The 27998-nt window shown below is 44.7% G+C and overlaps 1 protein-coding gene across 1 annotated transcript; it reads left to right on the plus strand.

Moving 5' to 3' along the window:
- On the plus strand, window positions 1-27995 carry RBSN (rabenosyn, RAB effector). Its single transcript, XM_084902569.1, has 12 exons — window positions 1-151; window positions 2717-3034; window positions 6848-6988; window positions 9451-9551; window positions 10910-10955; window positions 11075-11236; window positions 12895-13136; window positions 14370-14440; window positions 20123-20209; window positions 21363-21465; window positions 22745-22846; window positions 23953-27995. The coding sequence occupies exons 2-12, from the start codon at window positions 2887-2889 to the stop codon at window positions 25111-25113; spliced, it is 2364 nt and encodes a 787-aa protein (XP_084758695.1). The 5' UTR covers window positions 1-151; window positions 2717-2886; the 3' UTR covers window positions 25114-27995.
- Window positions 27996-27998: the final 3 nt, after the last annotated feature.

Genomic DNA, 27998 nt, shown 5'->3' on the forward strand with positions numbered 1-27998 from the left:
CTCGCGGCTTCCGCGCCGCCGCAGGTGCCCCAGCCGAGCGCCGAGCCGCCGATGAAGATGGCGGCCGCTGCTGTGTGAGAGAGAAGCCGTGGAGGCCCAGAGCCTGGGCGGAGGACTGGGCGGGCCTGTGAGCCTGCGGAAGCCCGACCGGGTACAGAGGGCCGGACATGCCTGGCTTGAGGGGCGAGGGGCGAGTGACGGGGCTCCCTCGGGCGCGGGGGCGGGCGAGCCGCGCGGGGGTGGGGTGGGGTGGGGGCGGGGGTGGTTGTGGTGGGTGTGACGGGCCTGGTGGGCGATGTGGCCTTCGGGCTGACGGTTCGCCTGAGTGTGCTTGCCTGGAGGGGGGCTCTGCTCGGTTGTGCGGTTACAGTTGTGACTGGTTATGCGGCTGAGGGGTGGGTGGGTGGCGTCCCCCGGGTGCTGGAGTTTGGGGTCCGGGTTTGTGTGGGGTTCTTGGCAGCGTTGTGCGTGGTGTCTGTGTGATGGGTGTAGGTGTCCTGTCTGCTCTGTGGGGCCGAGTCTTTGGTGTTGAGTGTGGTTTTGCGGCCCGTGCAGACTCGTGTTGAGGCGGGTTTTGTGCGATTTTGAGGCCGAATGAATGCAGCTGTGTGATGTGCCGTCTCATGGGCATGTGGCCACTGGTGGTGTAGGTGCAAGACAGGTACGTATGTTTTATTCTGAGGACTTGCTGACGTTATGGTTTGGTGCTTTGGGAGATAGAGTGTGGTTTATAGTGATGTTCGGTCATGTGATCTTAGGGTTCCATTGAATTTCAAAGTGATTTGTGCCAGGCACTGGGCTAGACCTTGCGGATGTGTTGGTGGGGAAAGCTCCCATAGTCTCTGCTCTCACAGGGCCCGCAGTCTTAGGTGTTCGGCCACTTTAATAAAGTGAGATCAGTGCCGAGAAGAAGGGCAGGGGCTGTCACGACAACTGGGAGAATGCCCCAAGTGAAGGGCACTTTCTTGAGAAACTTGAGGTTGGGTTGAGAAGGGAAGGGTGTGTGTGTGTGTGTGTGTGTGTGTGTGTGTGTGTGTGTGATTTGCGGTCGTTAGGGATGAGGGATGAGTGCACCGGAAGGAAAGGAAGGAAAGGGGCTCTCAGAGTTAAAGCTCAGATGAACCACTGGCTGGGGTGGGAAGTGGAGCTGATATTTCAGTGACTTAGTTAAAGGGACTGAGATCTGCTTGTGTATCGTCAAGTCATTGGGTTTCCTAACTAGAAGGAAAAAGCAGGGGCCTGATGTTTCATTTATTTATCTTCTGGGTCACTGTTACCCTGTTATGCTTCACCCGCCAGGCAGTCCCTCCTCAGTGGCCCTGCGGGCAAGTCCACCCAAAGCTGAAGGTCATACATTCCCTCTCACTCTATGTTGTGGTTTCTAGCCTCCAGCTCTTGGGGAGGAATTTCTCTGCATTTGTGGAATGGTTTTGTCTGGGTTCTCCTTATGGCAGGGTGTCTTTCTGAGATGACATTGGAAGTGACTTTGCCATGGCTCAGTAAAACTGAAAATGTAACTTATTAAGCCTTGAATTGTTTAAGCACCAAGTCTTTTTGTTTTTTAAAATCTTTATTGTGTTTTTTTTAAAATATATTTTTTTGTTGATTTCAGAGAGGAAGGGAGAGGGAGAGAGAAAAACATCAGTGATGAGAGGGTCATTGATCAGCTGTCTCCTTCACGCCTCCGCCGCCCCCCCCCCCCCCCCCCAATCAAGCCGGAAACCAGTGCACTTGACCTGAATTGAACCCAGGACCCTTCAGTTCGCAAGCCAACGCTCTATCCACTGAACCAAACCAGCCAGGGCTAGTCCTTTTATTTTTGAGGCAGTGAGAACATTAGGCTTCCTGCTCAACTGTCATTTACTAGTTTATAAAATCTAGTAAGTTCACTGGAAAGAAAGTGCTATACAAATATAAAATACAAAATAGATTTTTCTTGCCCTGGTCAGAGTGGCTCCTTTGGATGAGCATCATCTCATGCACAGAGAGGTCACCAGTTCTATTCCCAGTGGGAGGCACATGCTGGGATTTCAGTTTGATCCCCAGTAGGGGGGCATGCAGGAGGCAGCTGATGGATGTTTCTCACATCAATGTTTCTCTCATTGATGTTTCTCTCCCTCTCCCTAAAAAAAAAAAATCAGTAAAAAATAATTTTAAAAAAGATTGTTCTTTTTGACTACTAGGTTTCTAATGCTCTCCTTAAACTGATGTTGGAATTTTTGTTCAGTTTGGTTTTATTAGGGCAGACACAAACTTTCTAATTGTGTATGTGTGTGTGTTTACACAGGTGCAAGAGCTCAGTGTTGGTGTTTGAGTAAACGGTCAGGGTACAGAGAGTCAAAGAAAAACCTCTGTTGTTAAGTACTTCAGACATTTTCCCTGTGGTCATACAATTTTCTGAAGGTTGACCATTTGGAACAAATGTTGGAGAATTGCCTTAGTATTGTGTTTGCTGTTGAAGTTGAATTTTCCTTTTTTAGCTTCAAGAATCTGTGTTTCCCATTTTATTGAGTTTCCATTGTCCTGTGATGTTCTCATATCTTAGGTTTTGTGTTTTCAACTAAGGATTTGAGAAAGCAGTTTGTGTTCTCAAACTTGTACTGAGAAACATTAAAGACCCTTAATGAATTATGGGGGGGGGGGGGAGAAGAAAATTCTCAATTCCTGCTAATTTGCCTGATTGACTTAACCCCCATCTCTTCTTTCCTCCCTCAAGGCTTCTCTTGCTCCAGAGAGGAAGCCCCATCCGGGCCATGATGCCACTTCCCCGTCATCTGTGTGCTGCTCGGTTAAGCTGATGCTGCGGGAGCCTTGTTCCCTGTGGAGGAATCGGGCTGACTCGTGGCATGAGGCCCCTGCGTCCTGGGGGCTGAGAGGGACCCGCCCATGGCTTCTCTGGACGACCCCGGGGAGGTGCGGGAGGGCTTCCTCTGCCCGCTGTGCCTGAAGGACCTGCAGTCCTTCTATCAGCTGCAGTCACATTATGAGGAGGAACACTCCGGGGAAGACCATGATGTCAAAGGGCAAATTAAAAGTAAGAGGGGAGGATCTTGCTTATCCCATTCTGTCCGTGGGAGCTTTAACTCATGGGATAATTTTCATCAGCTTCCATGTTGCCACCAGCACATGATAACCATATATTAATAATAATAGCCACAAACATAAATCTAGTGCTTACCATGTGCCAGGCATTGCTCAAAGTCTTCTCATATATTAACTTCATTGAATCCTCACAATGGCTATGTGTCTGTGAACCCAGTTCTACTGATGAGGGCATCAGACACAGATTAGATAACTTGCCTAAAGTCACACGATTGGCAGAGGTAGGCTTTGAATCCAGGTCTTCTATCACCTCTGAGTCTGATGCTATTCCTCCCACATGGCATCACTACATATACTGCAGCTGGAAAACAAACAAACAGATTATCTAAATTTCCTTCAGACAACTGAAGGGCCTCCATGATTTTCAATGCTTGTCTAGACTTAGCATCAGCTGAACTGGGCCAGAGATTGTGATATCACTAAGACTTTGATGCCATGTCAGTGGGTAGAGAGGTTATAGAATGTCCTCAGATTCCCTTTTATAATATCCCCTTTATTAGAGAAAAAATGGTTAAGGTTATTTAGAGAATAATAGATTTGAGAATCTAGATATAGAGTAGAAATTTTGTTTCTTGTGAAAGAAACTTCAAAGTATTCACTTGTTTTTTCTCCCTCCACTCCCTCCACCCTCCGCCCCCAATCTCTACTAAGAGATTGAGTTAAGCATTCTTTAGTCAGGGAGGAATTCTTAATTATGTTATAATTTTTTTCTATTTCAGAATCAGGAAAATAAAGTTTTAAAGATATCAGATTTTTGAGAAATTCTTTGAAAAAAAGATCACCTCTGCATTTGGTCTTCTGATTTTGTTTTGTTTTTTAGAAATTTTATAACATTGCTAATTGAAGCAAATGAAATATTAAAGCCAAAAGAGTGAACTTTGGTTTTATATAATATAAACTTATCATTACTAAAAAGTGGTCAGTGGTTTAAGCTCTAGCCCTGTTTCAACTTTAGTTTAGTACATCTCCAGTAACGTAGAAGAAAAGGTGGCTGAGAATCAACTTTGGCTTCTTTCTGCCTTGTAAGTGTTTTTTAAAATCAGATGGCTTGTTCTTAATTGGCCCCTCTTGAAGGGCTACACCTGCCCTGGGAGGGTTGCCAGGGTGTTTTTCTGTGCCTCCTACACGCTACAGTGTGGACTGCTTGTTTAATTCAATGCAGTGTAGTCTTGTTTGCAGAAACAAATTGATGTTTTCTAACTCCAGTTTCCTATCTCGTAAACATTTTGTTACATCAGGTACTTTCCTCTCTGCTGTTGTTAAGAATGACTACCTGATATATTTTAGAGGTGTCCTTTAGCTCTGGTGGACCTTCATTTCCAGTTGGAGAAAGCCATCCCAGAGTGACTGATAATCAAAGAATCTGCTTATTAGCCTGAATGGACTTGTCCGTAACCTCTGCCTGCCACGCCCCTCCATATCTGCATTTACATTTGAAAAGCTATGGGAATGTTTTGTTTGTTTTTTAAATCCTCACCTGAAGATATTTTTCCCATTGATTATTTTAGACTGGGTGAATGGGAGAGTGGAGGTGGGAAGAGAGAGAGAGAAAGAGAAAGAAAAACATCAATTGGTTGCTTCCCACATGTACTGCGACCAGGGCAGGGGATGGAACCCACAATCAAGGTACTGCCCTTGACTGGGAATTGAACCATGTGGGCCGATGCTCTAACCACTGAGCAGCCAACCAGGGCTCTGGTCATATTGTATTAAATCTGATATTTTCTACTTGATTCTAGTGGTAGAACCGGGTAGCAGTCACCCGAGATTTAAGAACATTCATGAGAGCAATTTAATTGAGAACCAGTTGACTGTTGTTCTATTTTGATAGCAGGTCCTCTCACCTTAACTGAGGTGGCTGAACTGTTCTGCAGAGGCACAGTTTTGAAATCAATGCTGTCTCGGAAGAACTGAGGCTCTTGTTTCAGACATGAGGTTTCCAGTTCTAACCCTGGTGCCTGGTAGCTCTGATCGTTTGCCCCTCTTTGATGTCATGTCCTCATTTGTAAGTAGGAATATCACCTGCCTCATAATGTGAGCATGAACTGGCATAAGGTTTTAGAAAGTACTTTGCTAGCCCTAGCCAGTGTGGTCAGTGGTTAGAGCATGGAACCTCCCACCAAAGGGTTGCAGATTTGATCCCCTCCATGTGTGGGAAGCAAGCAATTGATGTGTTTCTCTCTCTCTCTCTCTCTCTCTCTCTCTCTCTCTCTCTCTCTCTCTCTCTCATTATTTTAAATATGTTTTCATTGATTTTTAGAGAGGAAGGGAAAGGGAGAGAGTGATAGAAATCTTGATGAATCAGGCCAGTGTGGCTCAGTGGTTGAGATTTGACCCATAAACCAGGAGTCACGGTTTGATTCCCATCGGGGCACATTCCTGGGTTGCAGGCTCAGTCCTCAGTAGGGGTCATATAGGAGGCAGCTAACTGATGATTCTCTCTCTTCATTGATGTTTCTGTCTCTCCCTCTCCCTTCCTTTCTCTCTAAAATTGATAGAAACATATTTTTTTTTTTAAAAAGAAACATCTATGAGAGAGAAACATCCAACATACACTCTCTCTATAAAGCAATGGAAAAAATATCCTCAGGTGAGGAAGAAAGAAAGTACTTTACTTTGTGCCTAGTACGTATAAGGAATCAACTCAGGAAACATTCATTTTCTCTCTCTCTTTTTTTTTTTTTTTTTTTTTTAACCATATCTAGTTCTCTTTGTGTTGTGTTTTAAATGTTATATCTGTTTCTTAAAGCTTTTTGTCAATATTCTCACACATACATTTGATAAGCGAGTAGAGGAAAAAGAATTCAATGTATAGTTAAACATGGAGAACAACAGCCCAAGGATGATGGTTTGGCTGAATCTCATCCTGGAGGTAAACAAGAAGTGTTTACTCATGAATCCTTAGGGTAAATACACAAACGGAGGGTGGGGATAAAAGGGAGAGATAAACCAAAGGACTTATGTGCACACATATGAGCTTAACCAGTGGTCAAGGACAATAGGAGGGTGGGGGCATGAGTGGGGGTGGAGTGGGGGATTAGAATGGGGGTTTGAGGACAAATTTGTGATACCTTAATCAATAAAGAAATTAATTTTAAAAATACATCAGTATTGTAGAATTTGATTTAAAAAACTTTTAATGAGGTTTAGTTTATACATAAGTTTTTAAGTGTATAATTCAGTGAATTTTAAAAATTGTATATACTTCTGTAACCATCTCTCCAATTAAAATAAAGAAAAAAACACTTCCATTACCCTGGTCCCCTCACTGAAATTAATTTTAACACTTTTATTTAATTGGACCTCTTACATTTACTGCTAATATTGAGACGTGAATAGATTGCTCTGGTATTTATAATATAATGGTTGAATACTTATTATTCTATTTTATTTGGGATCCAGAATTTTCTTGAGCATTAAAAATATATATCTTTATTGATTTCAGAGCAGAAGGGGGAAGGAGAGATGGAAACATCAGTGATGAGAGAGAATAATTGATCAGCTGTCGCCTGCACACCCGACATGGGATTGAGCCCACAACTCTAGCATGTGCCCTTGACCAGGATTAAACCTGGGACCCTTCAGTCCACAGGCCGACGCTACATCCACTGAGCCAAACTGGCTAGGGCTTGAGCATTTTTTATACAAAGCATAATTATTTCTAACTTGTGTTTTGAGATTTCACTACATTCTTTATTGGCTGTTTTTCATGAACTCATTTGTGGTGTTTTTTCCATTTTTCAAGGTCTTGTTCAGAAGGCTAAAAAAGCAAAGAACAGGCTGTTAAAACGAGAAGGAGATGACCGAGTGGAGTCAGGGACCCAAGGATATGAGTCTTTCAGCTATGGAGGGGTTGATCCTTACATGTGGGAACCCCAGGAGCTTGGTAAGAAATTCTCTTCATTCATTCAGCAAATGTTTATTGAGCATCTCCATGTTCTTGGTAATGTCTTAAGAGTTGGCTGAGGAGGCATTAGCAAACCAGAATGGTCTAAGCTTTTGTGGACCTTATGTCTAGTGTGGTGAGAGGGAGAAAATGGACAAGAATGAGCTGAGCGCCTGCCTTGTGTTAGGCATTGCATTAAATGCTTCACAAGGGTGCTCTCATTTAGCACTCATTGCACCCCTACTGGGGTAGGGATCCAGGTCTGTGACATCAACCCAGGCACAGATTCCACTGACTGGCCTGTCTCCTCTCTCATAGGACATTACCTGCCTACTGAGAGGCACTGAAACACATAATTATGGTACCATCTATTTATTTTTAAAATAATCATCTTTTTTGAGGTGATGAAAATATTCTAAAATATATTTTGGTTATGGTGACACAACTCTGAATATACTAAAAATTGAATTTGTACACTTTAAATGGTGAATTGTATGTTTGTGACTAATATCTCAATAAAACTGTTACCAAAAAGATCATGCTGTAGAGCAGTGATTCCCAAAGTGGTCTATATCGACCCCCAGGGGTCTATGACAACCTGCAAGGGGTCTACGTCAGTGAAAAAAAAATTTGGGGGTCCATGAAATGAAAATGGGGGTCCACGATAGTGGATCTCAACATACACTGATAGTACCTATTTACTTACATCATATTATCTTATAATATAAAAACATATAAATTATTTATAAAAGTACCTATGAAGTAAAAAATTTATTATATATGTTTATAAAATTGTGTAAGTTGTAGGATAAAAACCTGCACATAATGATACACCAGTATCATCTTGTTACAAGCATACGCGCAGTAAACATTCTTGCCAATTTTTGTCTCAAAGCTTCGCGAACTTGCACCGACTTGTTCAATTCGTCACTCTATAAATATGAATGTGAGAAAAATACGTTCATTCGTTTCCTGAATCTTAAATAGGAAAGTGCTGAGAAAACATTTAAAAAAATATAAACTGGTAGTTTATCATACAAATTATAGTGAATCAGTGTTATTTTGTTTGAGAATGCTGGAGAAAAGTAGGTACATTATTTTTTATTAAATTTTATGTTACGTATATTTTATATAACAGATACAAAATTTTATTTTGAGTAGTTTTAATTTAAATTCAATAAATAAATGTATAAAACTTAACATGTGTTTTTATTTCAAGTTTTTAACACTAAACTTCACTACAGTTAGAAATTTACAAAAAAAAATCAATATCAGGTAAGTAGGGGGTCTACCCAAAACCGAAAAACATGGCAAGGGGTCTACGGCACAAACAAGTTTGGGAACCTCTGCTGTAGAGAGTTGAACTAGCTAATCTTGCATGTGCTTTATTATATTTTCATATTTATCATCTTGTTCACCTTTCAGGCAAAGCCTTGTGAGATAGAATGCATAATGACGTTTATATATGAGGAAACAGGCTCTAAAAAGAAAAATACTTACCCAGGTCATTTACCATATTCTTATAGTGCCACCACAGCCTGTGTCTTTTTGAATGAAGAAATTTCTAGAACTGCACTCTCCTATGATAGCCACTAACTATATGTAGCTATTTACATATAAGTAAAATTAAATAAAATTAAAAGTGAATTTTCCAGCCATACACTAGCTACATTTCAGATGCTCAATCTCCACATGTGGCTAGTGGCTACCGTATTGGAAAGTTGGAACATTTTCATAAAGGCAGGAGAAAATATAATACTATGGCTTTAAATATAATACTATATACATATAATAATGAGTTACATCTGAAAGCCAGTTGGAAACATGAAAGAGAAATTTCTGGTATGTGAATTATTAGCTTTTTAAAAATGTCTTCTATTGACTTTAGAGAGGAAAGGGGGGAGAGAGAGAGAGAGAGAGAGAGAGAGAGAGAGAGAAAGAGAGAAAGAGAGAGAGAGAAAAACATCAATTGGCTGCCTCATGCATGCCCCATTTTGGGGATCAAGCCCACAACCCCAGGTATGTGCCATGACTGGAAATTGAACCTGCTACCTCAGTACATGGGAGAGCATTCAAACAACTGAGCCATACTGGCCAGGGCCTTATTAGCTTTTTTGATAACTTATTTCATGATTGCTAATGTTAAAATATGATTTTTCAGAGTAACTTGCCTGTTTCTGTAGCTGAAGGAAATTACAAATTTTGGGAAGGTCAAGCAAACGGCAAATTTTAGAAGCTAATATTTACAGTCACTCCTAAGAACACGAAAGTAAATTTTAATTAGGGTATGATTAGAGAAGAAAAGATACATGGGTGTTTTCCTAGTTTTTGAATTTTTAGTAGGACTCTAAAATCCTAGAATCTTTACTTGTTTTTAAAATTTATTGAGGATAAGCAGCAAGGTAGAGAGGCTTCCTCAGAGAAATGACAAGTTATATATCTCCCCCCTCCTCTCCCTCTAGGTGCTGTGAGAAGCCATCTTTCAGACTTTAAAAAACACCGAGCCGCCAGGATTGACCACTATGTTGTTGAAGTCAATAAATTAATAATCAGGTTGGAAAAGGTAAATTTTGCTGTTTTAAAACACCTTTTTCCTGCAAGTATATATTTTCTGGGGGGAAATTACATTTCTGCAGCATGTGTTATGTAGACTGTCTGTACTGGGTGCTGGCAGTACCTGATGTTGGCGGAGAAATGCCTCACCTGGAGAGGCACAGAGAGTGGGGGCAGTTCTCGCCCGCCTGGTTTTATGGAGGGAACAGCCCAGGGTGACAGACTTGCCACATCGCCGCTTTCCCTTTCCTTCCTATGAACCCACTTGGCCACTGCAGAACCTTCTGTCTTCAGAGTCTTTCCTCTTCCTCTCTGAAGAAGCCTCTCGGCCTTGCATAACCACACACTGGAGCATAGTGTGTGATATCATTTCTTGGCAAACGGAGGAGCTGGTGACTAGGTCTCTGAGGAGAACTTGGTGTTGAAACATCTTGGCTAGGCCTTTTGTTCTCTGGTTCCATGCCACGATCACCCGGTTTTACTTTGACCCTAGAAATGCTTGTGGTATATAAGCTGGGTTGTGTGGTGGGCATGGCAGCAAACACCGGTACAGTTGTGGTGTTTTTTTTTTTGTTGTTTTTTTAATTTAATCCTCACCGAGGACATGCTTATTGATTTTTAAAGAGAAGGGAAGGGAGAGAAACATCGATGTGAGAGAGGAACATCTATTGCAGGGGTCTTCAAACTACGGCCCGCGGGCCACATGCGGCCCGCAGAGGAGTCTGATCCGGCCCGCCAGGTTTTTTGGGCAGTGAGCGCAGCCGAGGTGTTACAGTAGGAATTAGTAGTTCATATAGTCCGGCCCTCCAGCTCTCTGAGGGACCGTGATCTGGCCCCCACTTTAAAAAGTTTGAGGACCCCTGATCTATTGGTTGCCTTCCCATATACATCCCAACTAGGAATTGAATTTGCAACCCAGGTATTTGCCCTGACGGGGAATCGAACCTGCAGTCTTTTGGTGTATGGGACAACACTCCAACTAACTGAGCCACACCGGCCAGGGCCTGGTACAGTTCTTTATATGTACTATGCAGGAGGGAAATAGTGGCTAGTTTAGTTGTCCAGTAGGATTGTGGAGAATCAGGAGTTCTCCATTGCTTTCAGGAGCCACACCCATCATCACATCTTTGCCTACCCCTGGTTAAGAGTTAAAGGGCTAACTGACAATAAAGAGAATGGAAGTGGGTCATAGAAAGGGAGGTGCCTTCTGGATTATCCCATGTGAAATTGCTTGTGACTTTGTGGGATTGGAGATGAGAGGTGAGACTTGAGAAATGCAGATATGGTCATTTCTGATAAATGCCTCTTGCTGTGGAAAGTGTTTCCTTCACCTGATAATTACATTTGGCACTATTTTCTCCTCGTCAGCTCACTGCATTTGACAGAACGAATGCTGAGTCAGCTAAGATCCGAGGTAACTCTAAGAACTTTGCTCATATTTATTATATTTTTCTTTCTCCCTGACCACCTTTCTTTTTTTTTAATGGCTTTTTTTTTTGTTTTTGTTTGGTTTTTGTTTTGTTCTTCTCAAAGCAATAGAAAAGTCTGTGGTGCCTTGGGTCAATGACCAGGATGTCCCTTTCTGTCCAGACTGTGGGAATAAGTTTAGCATCCGTAACCGCCGCCACCACTGCCGGCTCTGCGGGTCTATAATGTGCAAGAAATGTATGGAGCTCATCAGCCTTCCCTTGGCAAGTAGGTAACATGGCATTATTTCGATGTATGTACATATGTGCTTTATGTCTTTTATTATTTATTTACCACAAGTAAAGATCAGGAATTGTTATCTTTCTTTTAAATATTTGTTACTGTTTCACTTCATTGCTGCTGTATATGTGCTCCATGTTTGTCTATTATCAGGTAAGATGGGAGATGGAGATGTAACCACGAAACAATGTATGTCGAGTCTGACGTAACCCGAGGACTGTTTGTAATTGGTTTACAAGAGGAGAGAAGTTGCATCAGGCACTCAGGAGAGCTGACCAGATCTTTATCAGCTCTGCTTAGACGTGGCAGATGAGGTGCTGAGAGGAGACTGTAGGGGACAATCTTGAAAAATGAGCAGCAGACTAATCCTTTTCTTTGAGATAAAAGTCACAATGGTCATTGTCATATAGAACAAACAGTTATGCCATAATACAAGAGACACTGAGTGTTGTGGAGGCTGGGGGAGAGTGAGAGCATGGCTACTCAGGGTCAGAAGGTGATGCTCAAAAGGAACCTTGAAATGACTAGGATTGCAAAGGGATAGGGCAGGAGGACATCCTGGGTAAACAGCAGAACCAAAGGCATTGCTTTACAAGAGGTAATTAAGAAAGGCCCTGTGGAAGGTTAATGGATGAGCAAACAGAATATTTGGGGCGGGGGGTGTGGAAGACATATTTGAGAATTGTGGAAATGAAGCTACAAAGGTTAGGTAGAAGCAGATGTCCAGAACTCTGAATCTCAGCTGGTTAAAAGTTGATCGAGATGATCATATGGGCTTTTGGCCAATTCTGGGACATTTGGGTGGCTTTGCAACCCTAGAGAGTTCCGCTGACCTCGCATGTGCTGTTGGCTGTGGAGCGTCTGGACAGAATGGCAGAAGCAGATGCTTCCTCTGTCAAGCTCTGACATCCGCCAGCACACATTACCTTGATTCTTCCCCTTTCTCCTTGAGACCGACTCCCTGTCTCACCTATTGGACACTGTTCACCTCTCTCCTTGGGTTAATTAACCAACATTTACTGGGCAGCTGCTGTGAATTGGCCCTGTAGTAAATGTAGGGATATAAGTATGAATAAGTCATAGCTACCCTGAAAGGGTCACAGATTCCTAAGGCAGCTCGGCGGGGGGTGGGGTGGCGGGGGAGGGTACATAGACCTGTCATACAGGGAGAAAGTGGAAAAGTTCTCCATGAGGGGCAACATGGTAAGAACTGATAGGAAAGGCAGATCATTTGTGCCTCGAGGAACAGGGGAGGGCTTCCAGAAGGACATGCCATTTGAGCTGAGCTTTGGAAGGTGTAGGATTCAGGTGTTTGGGAGTGGGGAAGGCTGTCAGGATAGTCCAGGAAGAATGTGGGTTGTGTCTGAGGTGTGGAAAATGGAGGGGCAGTAGGAGGTAAGGCTAGGCTAGTGGTCGGCCTTGGGACCTCAAAGACAGACTAGGTTGTCCAGCTCTTTCCTGGATGGCAATGGGAGTCCTTCCCGCCACAGAACCTGACCCCCGGGAGGCAGAGGTGTGGGTACTTCTTGCTCGTAGGCAGAGCCTGCCCTTCCCTCGCCAGCAGCATGGACCCCCTCCCGCCGTGGGCAGTGGAGTGATGGGCGGCCTCGGGCTCACTGCTGCCTGTCCTGTGTTGTGCTTCACAGATAAGCTCACCAGTGCCAGCAAGGATTCCCTGAGCTCCCGCACGAGCCCCAGCCAGTCACCCAACAGTGTCCATGGCTCTCGCCGGGGCAGCATCAGCAGTGTGAGCAGTGTAAGCTCCGTCCTGGATGAGAAGGATGATGACCGGATCCGCTGCTGTACCCATTGCAAGGGCACGCTGCTCAAGAGAGAGCAGCAGATTGACGAGAAGGAGCACATCCCCGACATTGTGAAGCTCTATGAGGTGACTGGCTGCGAGCAGTCCCGGGTCTGATTGGAGAGGCAGATGTGGCCGTTCATTACTCCTTGCCTGCAGATTTGGGAGGATGATTTGGGAAGTTGTTCCTTTGACTCATTTTTAGTTTCTGCTAAAGGGCCGTGGCATGATTTCCTAACTAGGGCCCTGGGTGAGTCACCGACATCCTGGGTGTGTTGCCACAAACTGGTTCCCTCACTTTCTTGCCTTTTGAAAGCGGGTTGGAGGCTTTGGTGGCCCAGGGACAAGAGGAGAAAGAATTGTTGCCATGTGTTGTGGACAGGTTCTGCGAGTGGGGGTAGAAGCTGGAGCTGGTGGTGAACAGTGGGCCGGAAGAGTCCTGTGATACTCTGGGTCTCAGGCTTAGAGCTTCCCCATTTAAGTTCATTCACAGGCCTCAGTTCTAGAACACCTTTAGTACATGCTACTTTGAGAGGAACATAGTGTAATGCAAAAACATGGGATTTAGTGTCAGAGAAGCTGGCCTCCCAATGGCCAGGTAAGACCTGCAGGCTGAGGAGGTAGGTAGGGAGGTGGGAAGAGATGGGGAGGAGGAGATGAGCCCTGGCAGAGGAAGCAATTCATGCAAAACTCTGAGCAGAGGAACAGTGTTTATTTGTTTGATGATCACTGAATGGTCTTTGTTAGTAGCTATGCAGGTTATAATGGCTGTGTTTCTGGAATCACCATGAAAATATTCAATTTACTAAAAATGGTGTTAATTAAACCCTACGCTGAGCTGCAGGTGCAGCCATTATCCATCCTTTATGTGGAGTTCATGACCTGATAACTCATTTTGTAGATTGCCACTGTGCTTTTTACTTCTGTCTTTTTTGAAGTAAGCCTTGGCGATGCCGTGTGCTGGTGTTTTCCCTTGGCAGAGAAATTCCAACTAATTCAACTAATTTAGAAATTCCAACTAAAAAGCAACTAATTCTTTTTCTCTGCTTCCATAAACTCTGGCTTGTTTCTTGGAAGGCCTTGTTCCTCTTTCCTTCCTGCAAGATTTTCTGCTTGTAAAGTAGGTCTGTAAACTCAGGAAATTGATAACAGTAAAAAGAAACAAAACAAAACAAAAAAACCCACAAAAAATGCACTATCTGCATTTTTATATTTTAGAAGACTATACAGTTTAAATATATCTTTGTTGATGCAGCGTAACTTCTGGGTATGCTTTTCTGTTCCCTGAGAGCACCACTTACTCTTCTTTTTTGTTCTTAGAAACTACAGCTTTGCATGGAGAAAGTTGACCAAAAAGCTCCTGAATACATCAGGATGGCAACATCATTAAAGTAAGCTATTCCTCTCTGTTTTCCTGAACCAGTGCTGACTCATTTTAGGCATTTTATTTTATTTTTGTTTGGGTTTTTTTTGTTGTTGTTTGTTTGTTTGTTTTTTTAAATATATTTTATTGATTTTTTACATAGAGAAAGGGAGAGATAGAGACCCAGAAACATCGATGAGAGAGAAACATCGACCAGCCGCCTCCTGCACACCCCCCACCAGGGATGTGCCTGCAACCAACGTACATGTCCTTGACTAGAATCGAACCTGGGAACTTTCAGTCCGTAGACCAACGCTCTACAACTGAGCCAAACCGGTTTCGGCTCATTTTAGGCATTTTAGGTCAAATCTTGAGTAGCTGAAAGAAAATCTTAACTCTGGCTGTGCTTTTCTTCTGTGACCGACCGCAGAGAATCTTTGTCACGTCTCTTTCCGTGTGGCCCTGTTACAGTCTCTGTAGCCATGTTGAGGGGACCCCAGCTACTCTGATTGAGCAAGTTGGGGAAGGGCCTCAGGCGAGAGGCACCACTGCCAAGTGTAGCATCTGGAGCTGAGCAAGAGCAGTGTCTCCTGCTCCGGCCTGGGGAGATGCCACTCCAGTGAGCTCTCAAGGCCTAGAGCAGGCATTTCCTTTAGAGCAGGGTTGGCAAATGCCAGCCCATAAGCCAAATCCAGCTAGCCATCTGCTGCTGCTGCCTTTTTTCTTGTTAATCCTCACCTAAAGATAGTTTCCCTTGCTTTAAGCTAAAGTTGAAGGGCGGGAGAGAGGGAACATCGATGTGAGGGAGACATGTGGATTGGTTGCCTTCCACATGCACCCCAACTGGGGCGGGGAATGAACCTGTAACCGAGGTACATGCCCTTGACTGGAATCAAACCCATAATCCTTCAGTGTGTGGGCTGATACTCTAAACACTGAGAAATACCAGCTAGGGCTAATTCTTTTTTTTTTTTTTAATGAAGATAAAATTCACACACCATAAAATTCACTCTTTTAAAATTTTCATTTCAGTAGTTTTTAGTATATTCACAAACATCACCACTGCATTAATTTTCAAACATTTTTGCCCTGCCCTGACTGGTTTGGCTCAGTGGATAAAGCATCGGCCTGTGGACTGAAGGGTCCCAGGTTCGATTCCTGTCAAGGGCACATGCCCAGGTTGCAGGTTAGATCCCCAGAAGGGGGCGTGTAGGAGGCAGCCAATCAGTGATTCTCTCTCATCATTGATATTTCTGTCTCTCCTTCTCCCTTCCTTTCTAAAATCAATAAAAATATAATTTTAAAATACACACCAAAAAAAACCCCCCACATTTTCGCTGTGGCTGGTGTGGCTTAGTTGGGTGAGCATTATCCTGTGCACCAGGTCACTGGTTTGATTCCTGGTTGCCAGTTTGGTCCCCAGTTTGGATGAATACAGGAGGCAACCTATTGATGTTTCTCTCTCACTCTTCTTCCTTCCTTATTCTAAAAAATTTCAGCATCCTGATAAGAAACACCCTACTCATTAGCAGTCATAGCTCATTCCCCCTCTACCTTGATGGAAAAAATTTGCTGACTTTTTCTTTTTCTTTTTTTTAAGTATATTTTATTGATTTTTTACAGAGAGGAAGGGAGAGAGATAGAGAGCTAGAAACATCGATGAGAGAGAATCATCGACCAGTTGCCTCTTGCACACCCCCTACCGGGGATGTGCCCGTAACCAAGGTACATGTCCTTGACCGGAATCAAACCCGGGACCTTTCAGTCCGCAGACCGAAGCTCTACCACTGAGCCAAACCGGTTTCGGCTGCTGACTTTTTCTTAACAGCTTTGCTTCTTCTGAAGGGAAGTGATGTGTGAGCTAGAATTTGAGGTGCTACTACTAAGTCAGATCCCAGCAGTGTTTTCCCAGCCTTCAGAAGAAAAAATTATGTAGTCAATGTTTTCAGTTTGAGGATTTTCTGCCTTTGTCTTAAGTCTGTGTTGCCATCTGTCATTTTTGTAGTGATGCATGAAGGATTAGATGTGCTTTGTTTAGAACAAACCTGTATTTTTATTTGGACATATACAGTGGCAATATGGTATAGTGGTTTCAAAAAACAAAGGGTATCAGTGACCTTATGATGTTAGTGACCATGTTCTAAGCTCATTGTGGATTTTATATATAAAGAAAATTAACTTTTTTACTTGTACAGTCCTTAAAGAGTTTCCTGACCCTTGAGTTTGTAAATCTTTGACTCACTAAACATGAAAGACAAATCCAGTTGTTTTGTGGCAAAAACACCCCTTCTTTTACATATCCTCCTGACTCTGCTGTTGCGTTGGTTCTCTTCTCCCCTTCCCTGTTCTTTCCCCAATGCTTCCCAGCCCTCCGGGAAGAGAATAGCAAAAAGGTAGGGAAACCATTGCAGGCCCCGTCCCAGTTCCCTCCATCCTAACAACTGGATGTCCGCAGGCCCTGGCAGCAGACAGTGGAAGAGGAGCAAATCCTATTTCTGGAGCCCGCTCAGCCACCACTGTCCTATGGCCCCTTCCTCCTCATATTTGTACCTCCTACACCCCGATTTTCTTCTTTCCGTTCCTTAGCCCAGAACAGCAGGGAAATGAGCAAGAATTTCAGCCTGCCCTCTCTGTGAGCAGGCTGGAAGACAAACCCCAAGTGATCCTGACATACCTTCCTCAAATGGAAAGTTCTTGGTGTGGAGAATCTTTTCCCCCTAAAGCTTTCTGGAACTCTGCCTATTGGTTTGACATTAGAACAGGACTGTTTCTACATGGACGTCAGCAAGGAGAGCTGTGTTCCTGGAAGTCTGACCTGGCACTCAGTGTTTTCCTCATGAAATTGTTACTAACGGACTCCTCTCCCTGAGCTCAGTTGGTTTTTGCTTTGTGCCTCAGTCACAATGGTGGTTCATGGAGCTCCCTAGCCGGGTGGGAGCTACCATTGCTAAGGGCATTTCCAAATGTCTAACTCCTACTTCTTCCTCTTAGAAAGGCTGGTTCTAAAGGGCTTTATATGCATTTCATTCTCTTACTCTTTCCTTAAGTGGGTAGTTATCAAGCACTAGCTCTATTCCTAGCACTAACCTAGGTGCTGGGGCTGCAGCAAAGAGCAGAATAGCAATGTCACTTTTGTGGAGCTTAATTTTTGTGGGAGCACAGGCCTTATCCAAGTGAACAAAGAATGAACAGATAACTCCAGATGTGATGGCTGCTCTAGAGAAATGCAGTTGGTTGACATAATTGCAACCAGGGGAAGTGATTTCAGGTTTGGGCTAGCCTTGTTATTTTCCACATGACTTGGAGATACTGAAATAAAGCATAGGTCTTCTCAATTCTAGTCCAATGTTCTTTTTTGCAAACTAAGTAGTAAAAGATAATGGAAGAATCTTACTGAGTCCTCAAATTACAGCATACACCAATATTTTTCCAGCTAGGACTGTTTTATAGATGGTAAAATAGCTAAGCACAGCAGTCCTTTCTGTTTATTTCACTTAAATTGCTGCTGCCTCAGAAGCGGGGTTGAGGGGCTAATGCTCAGGTCGGATTAATAATAGCTGCAAGGTCTTCTGAAATGTTTCTCTTCTCAGTAAACTCTGATTAAGCTTGATCCATGTGCCAGTTACTGATTACATAAAAATGAAAAGCTACCTACAGCACTTGAATTTAAAAGTCTGGTGGGGGTGACAGATTTTTAAATGATCAATTCTAAGACCACAAAATAACTTCTGTTGTTTCTCTGAGATGGAGTTAAACCACTTCTGGCCTTCCCTGTTGTCCCTTGCTCCACCCTGGGCAGATTTCCTCCTCTTCCTTCTGGATTTGGAGTCAAAGTGCTTTTCTCATGAAGGGAGCATGGGACCCAGGAGCACGGGGCAATTGATACAATGCTGGGCTGCATATCGCTATTGGGGAATCCCTTGATCAGCTTTCCAGTTGTTCCTGTTGTGTCTGGGTAGCCTGTGAGTGAGAAAAGCCAAATGTTTTCTGCTCTGATGTAGTGTAACCGATTCATTTAGTAAACGAGTTCATGCATGTTATTAGATATAGTGAAATTGGTTAGGGGAAATAGGTCAAAGAAGGTTAGGTTGCATTTATTTTGGTGATGAGTTTAAGAACTGGTCCTCAAGGCCTGTGGTGTTTGCAAACTTTTGTACTACATTATGTACAAAAGTCTGAAATGCCACTTGGAGAGAATTAACTGTGTCCCTTTGTGAGGCCTTAAACCTTTAGAGTTCTCTTAGGCTGTACTCTCTGGTCCAGCGGTCACCAACGGGTGGTCCGCGGACCACTGGAGGTCTGTGAGGTCCGAAAAGTTGGCTACCGCTGCTCTAGTCAGTGCGATGAAATGTAGAATGGCTTCTAAGTAGTATGATATTTGCTAGCAAATGGAAATAGAAATTCCAAGTGAATTCATTTTTTCAACTTTGATGCATGGATAATTAATGATTATGCCATTAATTTGTTCTTCCAAACGACTGGAAGTACTGATCAACCAGTTGCTATGACGCGCACTGACCACTGGGGGCAGACACTCAAAACAGGAGCTGCCTCCTGGTGGTCAACACGCTCCCATAGCCAACCTGCAGTGGCCCCCTCCCCCTGGGCAGCCGGCCCCCATCGGTCCCTGGTGCTAAACCATTTGGAGAGATCTGCTTCTGGGTCAGGGTTTTGTATGTAGAGAGCAGCTCCCTCACTGCAATCTATTGAAAGTCAGGACTCGCACAAGGATTTGTCTCGTTCCCATCCTCTCTCTTCCCCGGGGGCCACCTGCCCACCGTGGTGGTGGTGGCGTGGCATTGAGGGGAGGAGGAGGAAAGAAGGTGGGAAACTGTGTGGTGCCGACGGCATCCGTGTCCGTTCCTTCTGTGCCCAACCCAGCAACTGTCACCTCCTCTTCCGACCCTGCCAGGGCCTTTGGGCTCGGCTAGGACAGGAACCGGGGGTGGGTGGTGGTGGATGCAGCTCCTTTCCCAGGGGGTCTAAGGGTCAGCTTCCTCCTTGGGGCTGGTGGACAACCTCCTGCAGTCCTTCCCACAGCCAGCCAACCTCCTGTGGTCCCTCCCTTGACTGGCCAACTTCCCTCGGTCCTTCCCTATCCCCTGGGCATGAATTCGTGCACCGGGCCTCTAGTCTTTCTATGCTAATATGCAAAGTGTTCCCAGGAGAGTTCCACCAGGAAAACCGGAATTCAATTGCTTGCTATTATGTGTGCTGACCACCAGGGGGTGACGCAGAACATGGCAGGCTACCAGTGGCGGAGGGGTGCTGAGGGAGTGAGGGAATGAGGTGGCAAGGGAAGAAGGAGGCAGGGAGGTGGGGGGAACAGTGTGGTGGTGTGCAGGTGGCAAGGGAAGGAGGAAGTGGGTAGGAGGGAACCTGATCAGTCCTGATTGCTGGCCAGGCCTCGGGACCCTACCCGTGCATGAATTTTTGTGCACCGGGCCTGTAGTATAAACCATAAAAACAACTGATAATGTGAAAATTAAACTCAGTTAATGTAAGAGATTCAGTAGTCAGTAAGCTAATTTAGCTTTTCAAAGATATGTTGTATCTAAATCCTATGAAAGCACAACTTATCTTAATGCAATTAAATATTGAATCATTCATGATAATTTTTCCACAGTAGAAATAAAATGACTCTTGGCTGTATATTTTCTGAAAATAAAAAATTGAAAAACTAAAATGAAAAACTCTGATTTCTCCTTAGTGCTGGAGAGACAACCTATAGGCTGGAACATGCCAATGACCTTCGGGTAGAAGTGCAGAAAGTGTACGAGCTAATAGATGCTTTAAGGTAATGTTTGGTGATGTCTTACTTACTGCCCTGAGTAGAGGAAGTGCTATTTTAATGCGGTATTGGGTGGCTAGCAGACCTGAGCTTACCTGGAGTCCTGATGACAGCAGTATTTGTAATGATGAGGCTGAGGAAGGTGTCAGCTTTGGCACTTAACACATCTCAGTAACTTTTTAAAAAATATATATTTTATTGATTTTTTACAGAGAGGAAGGGAGAGGGATTGAGAGTTAGAAACATTAATGAGAGAGAAACATCCATCAGCTGCCTCCTGCACACTCCCTGCTGTGTATGTGCCCTCAACCAAGGTACATGTCCTTGACTGGAATTGAACCTGGGACCCTTGAGTCCGCAGGCTGATGCTCTATCCACTGAGCCAAACCAGTTAGGGCTCAGTAACATTTGGTTAAGGATTTCTAGTATTCAGTATTACTATAAAGGAATGCAAGTTTTTTGAACACCAACTGTGTGCCAGGAAATACACTGGATATTCTTATAGAGTGCAACCCATTTTTCTATCAAAGTTACCCTGTGAAGTAGGGATTAACATCCCCATTTAACAGTGAGAAAATGCACCACAGATAGCAAAAGTGGTGGAGCAAGGATTGAAACCCATATTCTTTCTTCAAATCAACAGCTGCGTTTTAACTGTGGACGGATGTTGGGGTTAAATCAGGCCTTTGCAGTGTAGGAAGTACAGTGACTCAGGGAAAGAATTGAGATGAGGAATCCTTGTTCATCTGTAATACAGGACTGGCTACATAATTTGTGGGGCCTAGTGCAAAATGAAAATGTAAGTTCCTTTTTCAAAATTGTAACTATTTTAAGACAGTGATAGCAGAGAATTAAGCCAAGTACGGCGCTCTTCTAGGCACCAGACCCATGTGTGGTGCTCATGTCACTCACCCTTGAAGCTGCCTCTGCACCATGGTCCGTCCCTCAATGGCCAAGTGTTTGTCATGTACCCTGTGCTGTGTTAGGGCCTTGGATACAGCCGAAGGGTAAGAAACGCGCTTTGCCTTCAAGGACACTTGGGCGGAGTCTCCAATCTGTCTCCTCCACATACCTTCCCAGCATGCAAGCCTGGCAACTCAGAGACTTTGTTTCTGAGGCTGACAGCGCTTGTTACATTGATGTGTTTGTTCCAATTCAGTAAGAAGATCTTAACCTTAGGCTTGAACCAGGACCCTCCACCACATCCAAACACTTTGCGGCTGCAGAGGATGATCAGATACTCGGCTACACTTTTTGTGCAGGTAAAGCCATCCTGGGGTGGCAGAAACATTGCACTTGCCTCCCCTGCCCTTCCACCACTCAGGAGGCAGACCAAGCCAATGGCTTTTCATTTCCTATTTGCACATTGAGTATTTTTTAAGATTATAAATGCATTATGCCACATTTTGAGAAAAATCTGGATTTCAAAGAAAAGTAAAAACTACTTTTATTCTTATGTCCCCAATACCACCACCCATTATTCTGGTACATATATATGTGTGTGTGTGTGTGTGTATATATATATATATATATATATATATATATATATATATATATTTATTTTACCCCCTCATTTACACATTTATAATATAAATTGTTATAATTAGTATATATTTGCACATTTGTGTCTTCTCTTTTTATCACTGAATTTTATATCATAGTACTTTTTTACATGGTCCTCAAAGAGCTATCATTTGAATACTGCTACAAAATACTGCTGTGATATATATACACCATCCTTTAGTTAAGTATTCCCTTTTCATTGGACATTTGATAGACTTCCATTTTTTGCCATTATGAGTATTGCCTGATGGATATATGTGTACGTAGTATTTCTTCCTTGGGATAAGATCCTGAGGGACTTTTCCAGCTGATTGTTCAAGGGCAGCCTGAAGTTGGGTGGTTAGATCTGATTATTCCTACCTCAGAAAGCTCCTCAGAGAGCCACATTTAACCGCCTTTGGGCTCCATGAAAGAGGAATTTAATAACATCCTATTGGGTTAGTTTTCCAACTGTATATTGCAGAGAATTAGGCCTTTCTCCTTTTAATTAGTGGCTGATTCCACAGTCATATGGTGAGTGTCTGCTGTGTACCAGGTAATGTTCTAGGTGCCGGGTATCCTGCCATGAGCAAAAAGGCAACATTCCGGTTCTCACGAAGCATCTATTCCAGAAAGGGGTTAGATGAGAAACAACTGAGATATATAGCTTACGTCGGGAAGTGCTGTGGGCGGATAGAAAGCCTAGGAAGGGTGGCAGGAAGCGCAGGTGCAGGCTTACACATTGAGGCAGGGCGGGCAGGGAGAAGGCCTCATGGGGAAGGTGGATACTGGGGTAGCTGGTAGTGGTCATTTCATAAGGGACAGGCAGGCCCACTTGGAAGCTGACTCTCTGACCCATTTAGGGGTTTCCGTCTTTTTTTTACTACTGCTAATTAAAATGACTGTCCGAGGACGGAATGGCTTAGCCTGAAGGGACTGTCGCCAAGGGCTAAGGTTCATTAAAGGTTTAAGTGTAACAGTGTCTGCGAATCCCTGTAGGAGAAGTTGCTTGGTTTGATGTCACTGCCAACCCAAGAACAGTTTGAAGAACTAAAGAAAAGGAGGGAAGAGATGGAAAGGAAGAAGATGCTAGAGAAACAGGTGAGTGAAGCTCAGGGATGCTGGCGTCTGGCTTCCTCTCTGGGGCTCTTTTGAACACAGAGGCCTCTGCATGCTCCCAAGAGGTCCTGTGCGGCTGTACATCAGAACTCGTGCGCTCTCTAGTTTCCGTTTGTCTTCTGTTCTGTTTTGGCCTCTCTCTCTAGACATCAGAATTGTTTGTTTTTCTCTGCAAGTCCTCTTTTCCTTTCAGAGGTGCTACTGGTTTTCTTCTGTCCAGAACACAATGGAGACTGGCTGTCCTCCCTCTGTTACAGGCTGCAGAGGACCCACACACCAGCAAGTTCTTTGTAGAACACTTTGGAATATGCAATATTAAATTTAATACTGTGTGGTGTAGATGAGTTTCTAGTGTAAATGAGTGTGGATATTTCTCTTTTCTGCGTCCAGCGTGGCTAGAGAGCGATCCGGTTCCTCAGTAGGGGCTGTTGGGGATTGAGAAAATGAAAGAAAGAGACAAACACAGAAATGGAAGGAAAGAGCTGGGGCTGGGTGAGAACGCCGTCCTCTGATGGAGACAGAGACCGAGAGCCAATACAGCGTGTTTATTTTATACTGCAAAACCAGGACGTTTTACTAAAGGTCAGACAGGAGATTATCTGCATTCTTGGGTGGGCCAGAGTCTTAATCATTCCTGGTGCTTGGCTAGATTTAAATAACAAAACCCACCCCCTGGCACCTGGACTGAAGGTCAAGCTGACAACCCTCCGCCTCTGGCAAAGCGTGTTCCCAGGCCGGGGCTTTGCTAACGCCACTGGGTTCAGCTGACAATGATTAAAGAAATGCCATGTGCCTTCCCAGGCGCTCTCTACAGATGAGTGCTTTAAGACAAGTGTATGGCCAGAGGGTCTAAGATTGAGAAAACGTTATCCCTTAGCTTACTGTTACTATTTTATTTTTGAGAATCAGGGTTTGTCCCTCCTCTCCCCCTAAAATCAAATGGTTTGATTTTAGCAGTTGGCCGTCTTAGTCCTGAAGGGGCAGTTGGAGTCTGACGGGCCCAGGAATAGTGAGAATGCAGAGGGCAGCTGATTGTGTGGCTGCTGATGGCCTGCTGTGTTTTCTCTTTGGTTCTCATGTCTTCCCAGGCTTCCCTGGAATCCCAGCGAAGGCTCGAGGAAAGGCGGAGTGACCTGCCATCTCGTGCCAATGGGGAGGTGGTGCACCTTCGAAGGGGCTCTGCCCCCTTGAGAAAGGCCGAGGGCTGGCTCCCACTGTCAGGAGGTCAGGGCCAGAGTGAAGACGTGGACCCCCTCCTCCAGCAGATCCACAACATCACCTCGTTCATCAGGCAGGCCAAGGCCGCCGGCCGGACAGACGAGATGCGCACCCTGCAGGAGAACCTGCGGCAGCTGCAGGACGAGTATGACCAGCAGCAGACGGAGAAGGCCATCGAGCTGTCCCGCAGGCAGGCCGAGGAGGAGGACCTGCAGCGGGAACAGCTGCAGATGCTGTGTGAACGGGAGTGGGAGCGAGAAAGGGAGCAGTTCCAGGCGGCATCTTTGCACACACGGACCCGGTCCCTGGACTTCCGAGAAATCAGGCCTTTTCAGCTGGAGCCCAGCACAGAGCCTTGCACCCCCCTTGCTCATGCTTTGGATCTGGGTTCTTCCCCAGTTCAGAGCAGTGCAACTCCCAAGACCCCTTCACCCAGCTCTGCTCTTGAGCCTCTCAGAGTGTGGTCTGGGCCTGCAGCCCTTGGCCAGGAGTTCTTTCCCCAGAGCGCCGGGTCACAGCAGCGCGAGGGGCCCTCCCTCAATCCCTTTGAGGAGGAGGACTCCCCCAGCCCCGCAGCAGAGGGCCCGACCAGCCCTCGTGCTGCGGAGCCTGCCTTGGGCCCTCCACCCCGCGTCCTCAAAGAGTACAACCCCTTTGAGGAAGACGAGGAAGAGGTGGCAGCGGCAGGGAACCCCTTCACTAACTCCGGCAGCCCAGCACCCAACCCCTTCAGTGAGGAAGATGAGAGTCCTCACCAGAGGCCCTCAAGCCCTCCTGCTCCTGGCAACCCCTTCGAGGAAGCCCCCGGGACCAACCCCTTCGAGGTGGACAGTGACAGCGGGCCAGAGGGCGAGGAGCCCATAGAGGAGGAGCTGCTCCTCCAGCAGATCGATAACATCAAGGCGTACATCTTCGATGCCAAGCAGTGCGGGCGCCTGGATGAGGTGGAGGTGCTGACAGAGAACCTGCGGGAGCTGAAGCGCACCCTGGCCAAACAGAAGGGGGGCTCTGACTGGCCACCGGGCAGGTAGAGCACCTTTATGTCCAGGCGCCTGGCAGGAGCAGGCTGGTGGGATTGATGGGCAGGAGGAAGGATGAGAATTAAGATGCATCCAGGTTAGGGGAGGAAATCTGCTATTTCATGCTGTGTACGTGGAGGTTTTTTCACTACCATTGAAAAATAAAATGGGAACTAGAATAGGAAGAATCAGCATTCATTTGCTGGTTTTCCTGGGCTTTTTTTTTTTAAATTAGGTTTTCCCTTTACAAGGGACTTAACATTTTCACTAGAGACATAACTAAATGCATTTCTGCTGGGTCCTGGTGTGCACCTCGTGGGTCCGTTTGTCCTGCCTAGTCCGGTCGTTATGAGAATTGCAGAGCAGCCTTACATAGGGCCTCCGTTAGCCGAGACTGACAAGGTGGATTCCTGTAACCATGCTCTCCTCTGACAGAAGCCTGAGCCGTTAGGCTGTGGGTTCCTTTCCCGGGATCTTCCTCTGCCCTGCGTGGTACATCTGCCCGTGCAGAGGAAGGGGTCGGGTATGCTAGGAAGGTGCTAGTTCAGACCCAGGAGATCCGAGCACTTGTTTTAAAGAGAGGGTGATGGTTTCACCAGGGTGTGCTTCTCCTCAGTTTAAGTTCCTGTTTGTCTCTTAGGAAGTTAAACTCCCAGTGCTGAGGTATCAGTGTAGTCTGATCATGAGCTTCTTAGAAAATAGAAGTGGTTAACTTTCGGTTGATCAAGGTTGATTATTTGGGAAATGCTGTCTGTTCTCTCTGACGGCTGGAACGATTGTCTGGCCCCGGAGAAACCTCCTGGAGCTTTGGCCAGGTTACCTGTGCCTGGGTTCTTCAGAGGCCTTGTCTGCCGTGGAGGAATGAGTGATGAGGAGGCTTTCGTGGGACCTTGTCAGAGACGCTTCCCTAAGTCAAAAGGTAAATCAAAATAATTTCCGAGGCTGGCTGATCAGCTTTCTTCCCTTTTTGTTCTTCCTGTCCTGGCCTGGGCCCCGGGGAGAGTTTTCTTCCCAGTGTTTAGCATTAAAAAACTAAAACGTTTCAAGAAGCACAACCCAGGACCATTCTAATAACACGCAGTTCTTGAACTCTTCACCAACTAAGGACAAAAAGGGAAATTGTTAATTTAGCTCTGGTGCTTTGGTTTATGGGAACATAACCCTTAACTGACATCTGACATCATGATATCCAGGTGTGCTCAGCTCTGGGTAGAGTTCCTGTAATTACACTTATTAATGAACAATAACTGACCACTAGTCACTTTATACCCCTTAACTAACTCTGGGTCATACTCTCACTGGTTACTGATGTGAGAGCTAAACTTCATTTTGCTACATTCTGGGAAGACTCCTGTTGATCTTGGAAATGTTTGAAAAACATTGTGGTATAAAAATAGTCTGTGTTTGTGTTGACACTATTTACATTTCTTTAGCACCTGCTGGGTCTTTGGGCTGAATGAAAAGGGGTGTATAAGGATGTGGAAATGGGGAGTCATTGGAAGACTCTGCATTTGGGTTCTGTTCACAAAGGAACATGAGTGGGTTACTAACGTCAGCCAGGACCAACCATGCTGCTGGTAGTTAGGGGAAGCTGGCATTCAGGCATTTATAATGCTGCCTCATACAGGCGCCATTTCTCCCTTAAGACCCACGCCCTTCATGCTGTAATTCTGGAGGCTTCCTGGATGCTGTATGCTCCTCCCTGCTCAGTCTGTCATTTCTCTCTGACTGAGGAGGAGACAGCTCTGCCAAAAAGCAGGTAGTTCCTAAATGCTGCCAAAGCTGCTTTCCATCATAATCCCTTTCCTTCTGAGAATGTCTCTCTTTTAATTAGCTGCTGGTTTCAATTAAGACTAGTTTATTAAGCATACCCTTTCTTTGAAATAAACCATAGGTAGCAATATGTAAGTAACTAAGCATTGAGAACTACAAGTAGGAAACATTTTTAAAACAAACAAACAAAAAACCCTAAATACAAACCCTCCCCCAAAAGACACTGAGTATCCGAAATCAGACTAAACCCTCTGATACGACTGAATTCTTCTCTGGCCATACTCTTCCATGAATGCTTTTCTTTCTTTCTTTCAATATATTTTATTATTTTTACAGAGAGGAAGGGAGAGGGATTGAAAGTTAGAAACATCGATCAGCTGCCTCCTGCACACCCCCTACTGGGGATGTGCCTGCAACCAAGGTACATGCCCTTGACTGGAATTGAACCTGGGACCTTTCAGTACGCAGGCCGACGATCTATCCAATGAGCCAAACCAGTTAGGGCCGCTTCCTTGAGTCTTTTAATTCTTACATGTATCTCTTCTCCTATAACCATAGACATAATAGGAGTTAGAATTCACTATCCTCAGCAGCACCATTTCCCAGAATTCACACACGCAGGCAGTAGGATTTACACAGGTGGGTTAACATCAGGGAAAAGATGGCCTATGAATTATAATCACAACTTCAAGTTCTTGACTCATGTGGATATTTCACCTGCAGTCCTTCTTCAGAAAATGAGCAAGTTCTTGAAATGGTGTTGGTAGATCTCCCAAAAACATCATATATGGGAGAGCTTTGGCTTTTTCCTTTTATGCCTTGTTTGTATTTTTCCCCTGTCTAATACACTAAGAATACTTATTCAATGTATTTGTAACTCAATGTGTTTTTGCTGTTCAGATACTAAAATGTACCTGGTCACCATGAGGCATGTGGTAGGTTGGACATTTGCATAGTTATCTTGGGACTCAAAGTGAGAAGCTGGTCTTTACCAGGTTAGAGTCTGTGGTAGCAGATTATGCTGGTCATCTGACAATGATGGAGATATTGATTTGCATGCACTGGGGCCTGGTATTGGAACCTTTTTAAAAAAAATAAAATAACAAATATCAGTGGTTGGAGAT

Source organism: Pipistrellus hanaki, assembly GCF_964339955.1.
Source record: "Pipistrellus hanaki genome assembly, chromosome: 13".
Classification (NCBI taxonomy): Eukaryota; Metazoa; Chordata; class Mammalia; order Chiroptera; family Vespertilionidae; genus Pipistrellus; species Pipistrellus hanaki.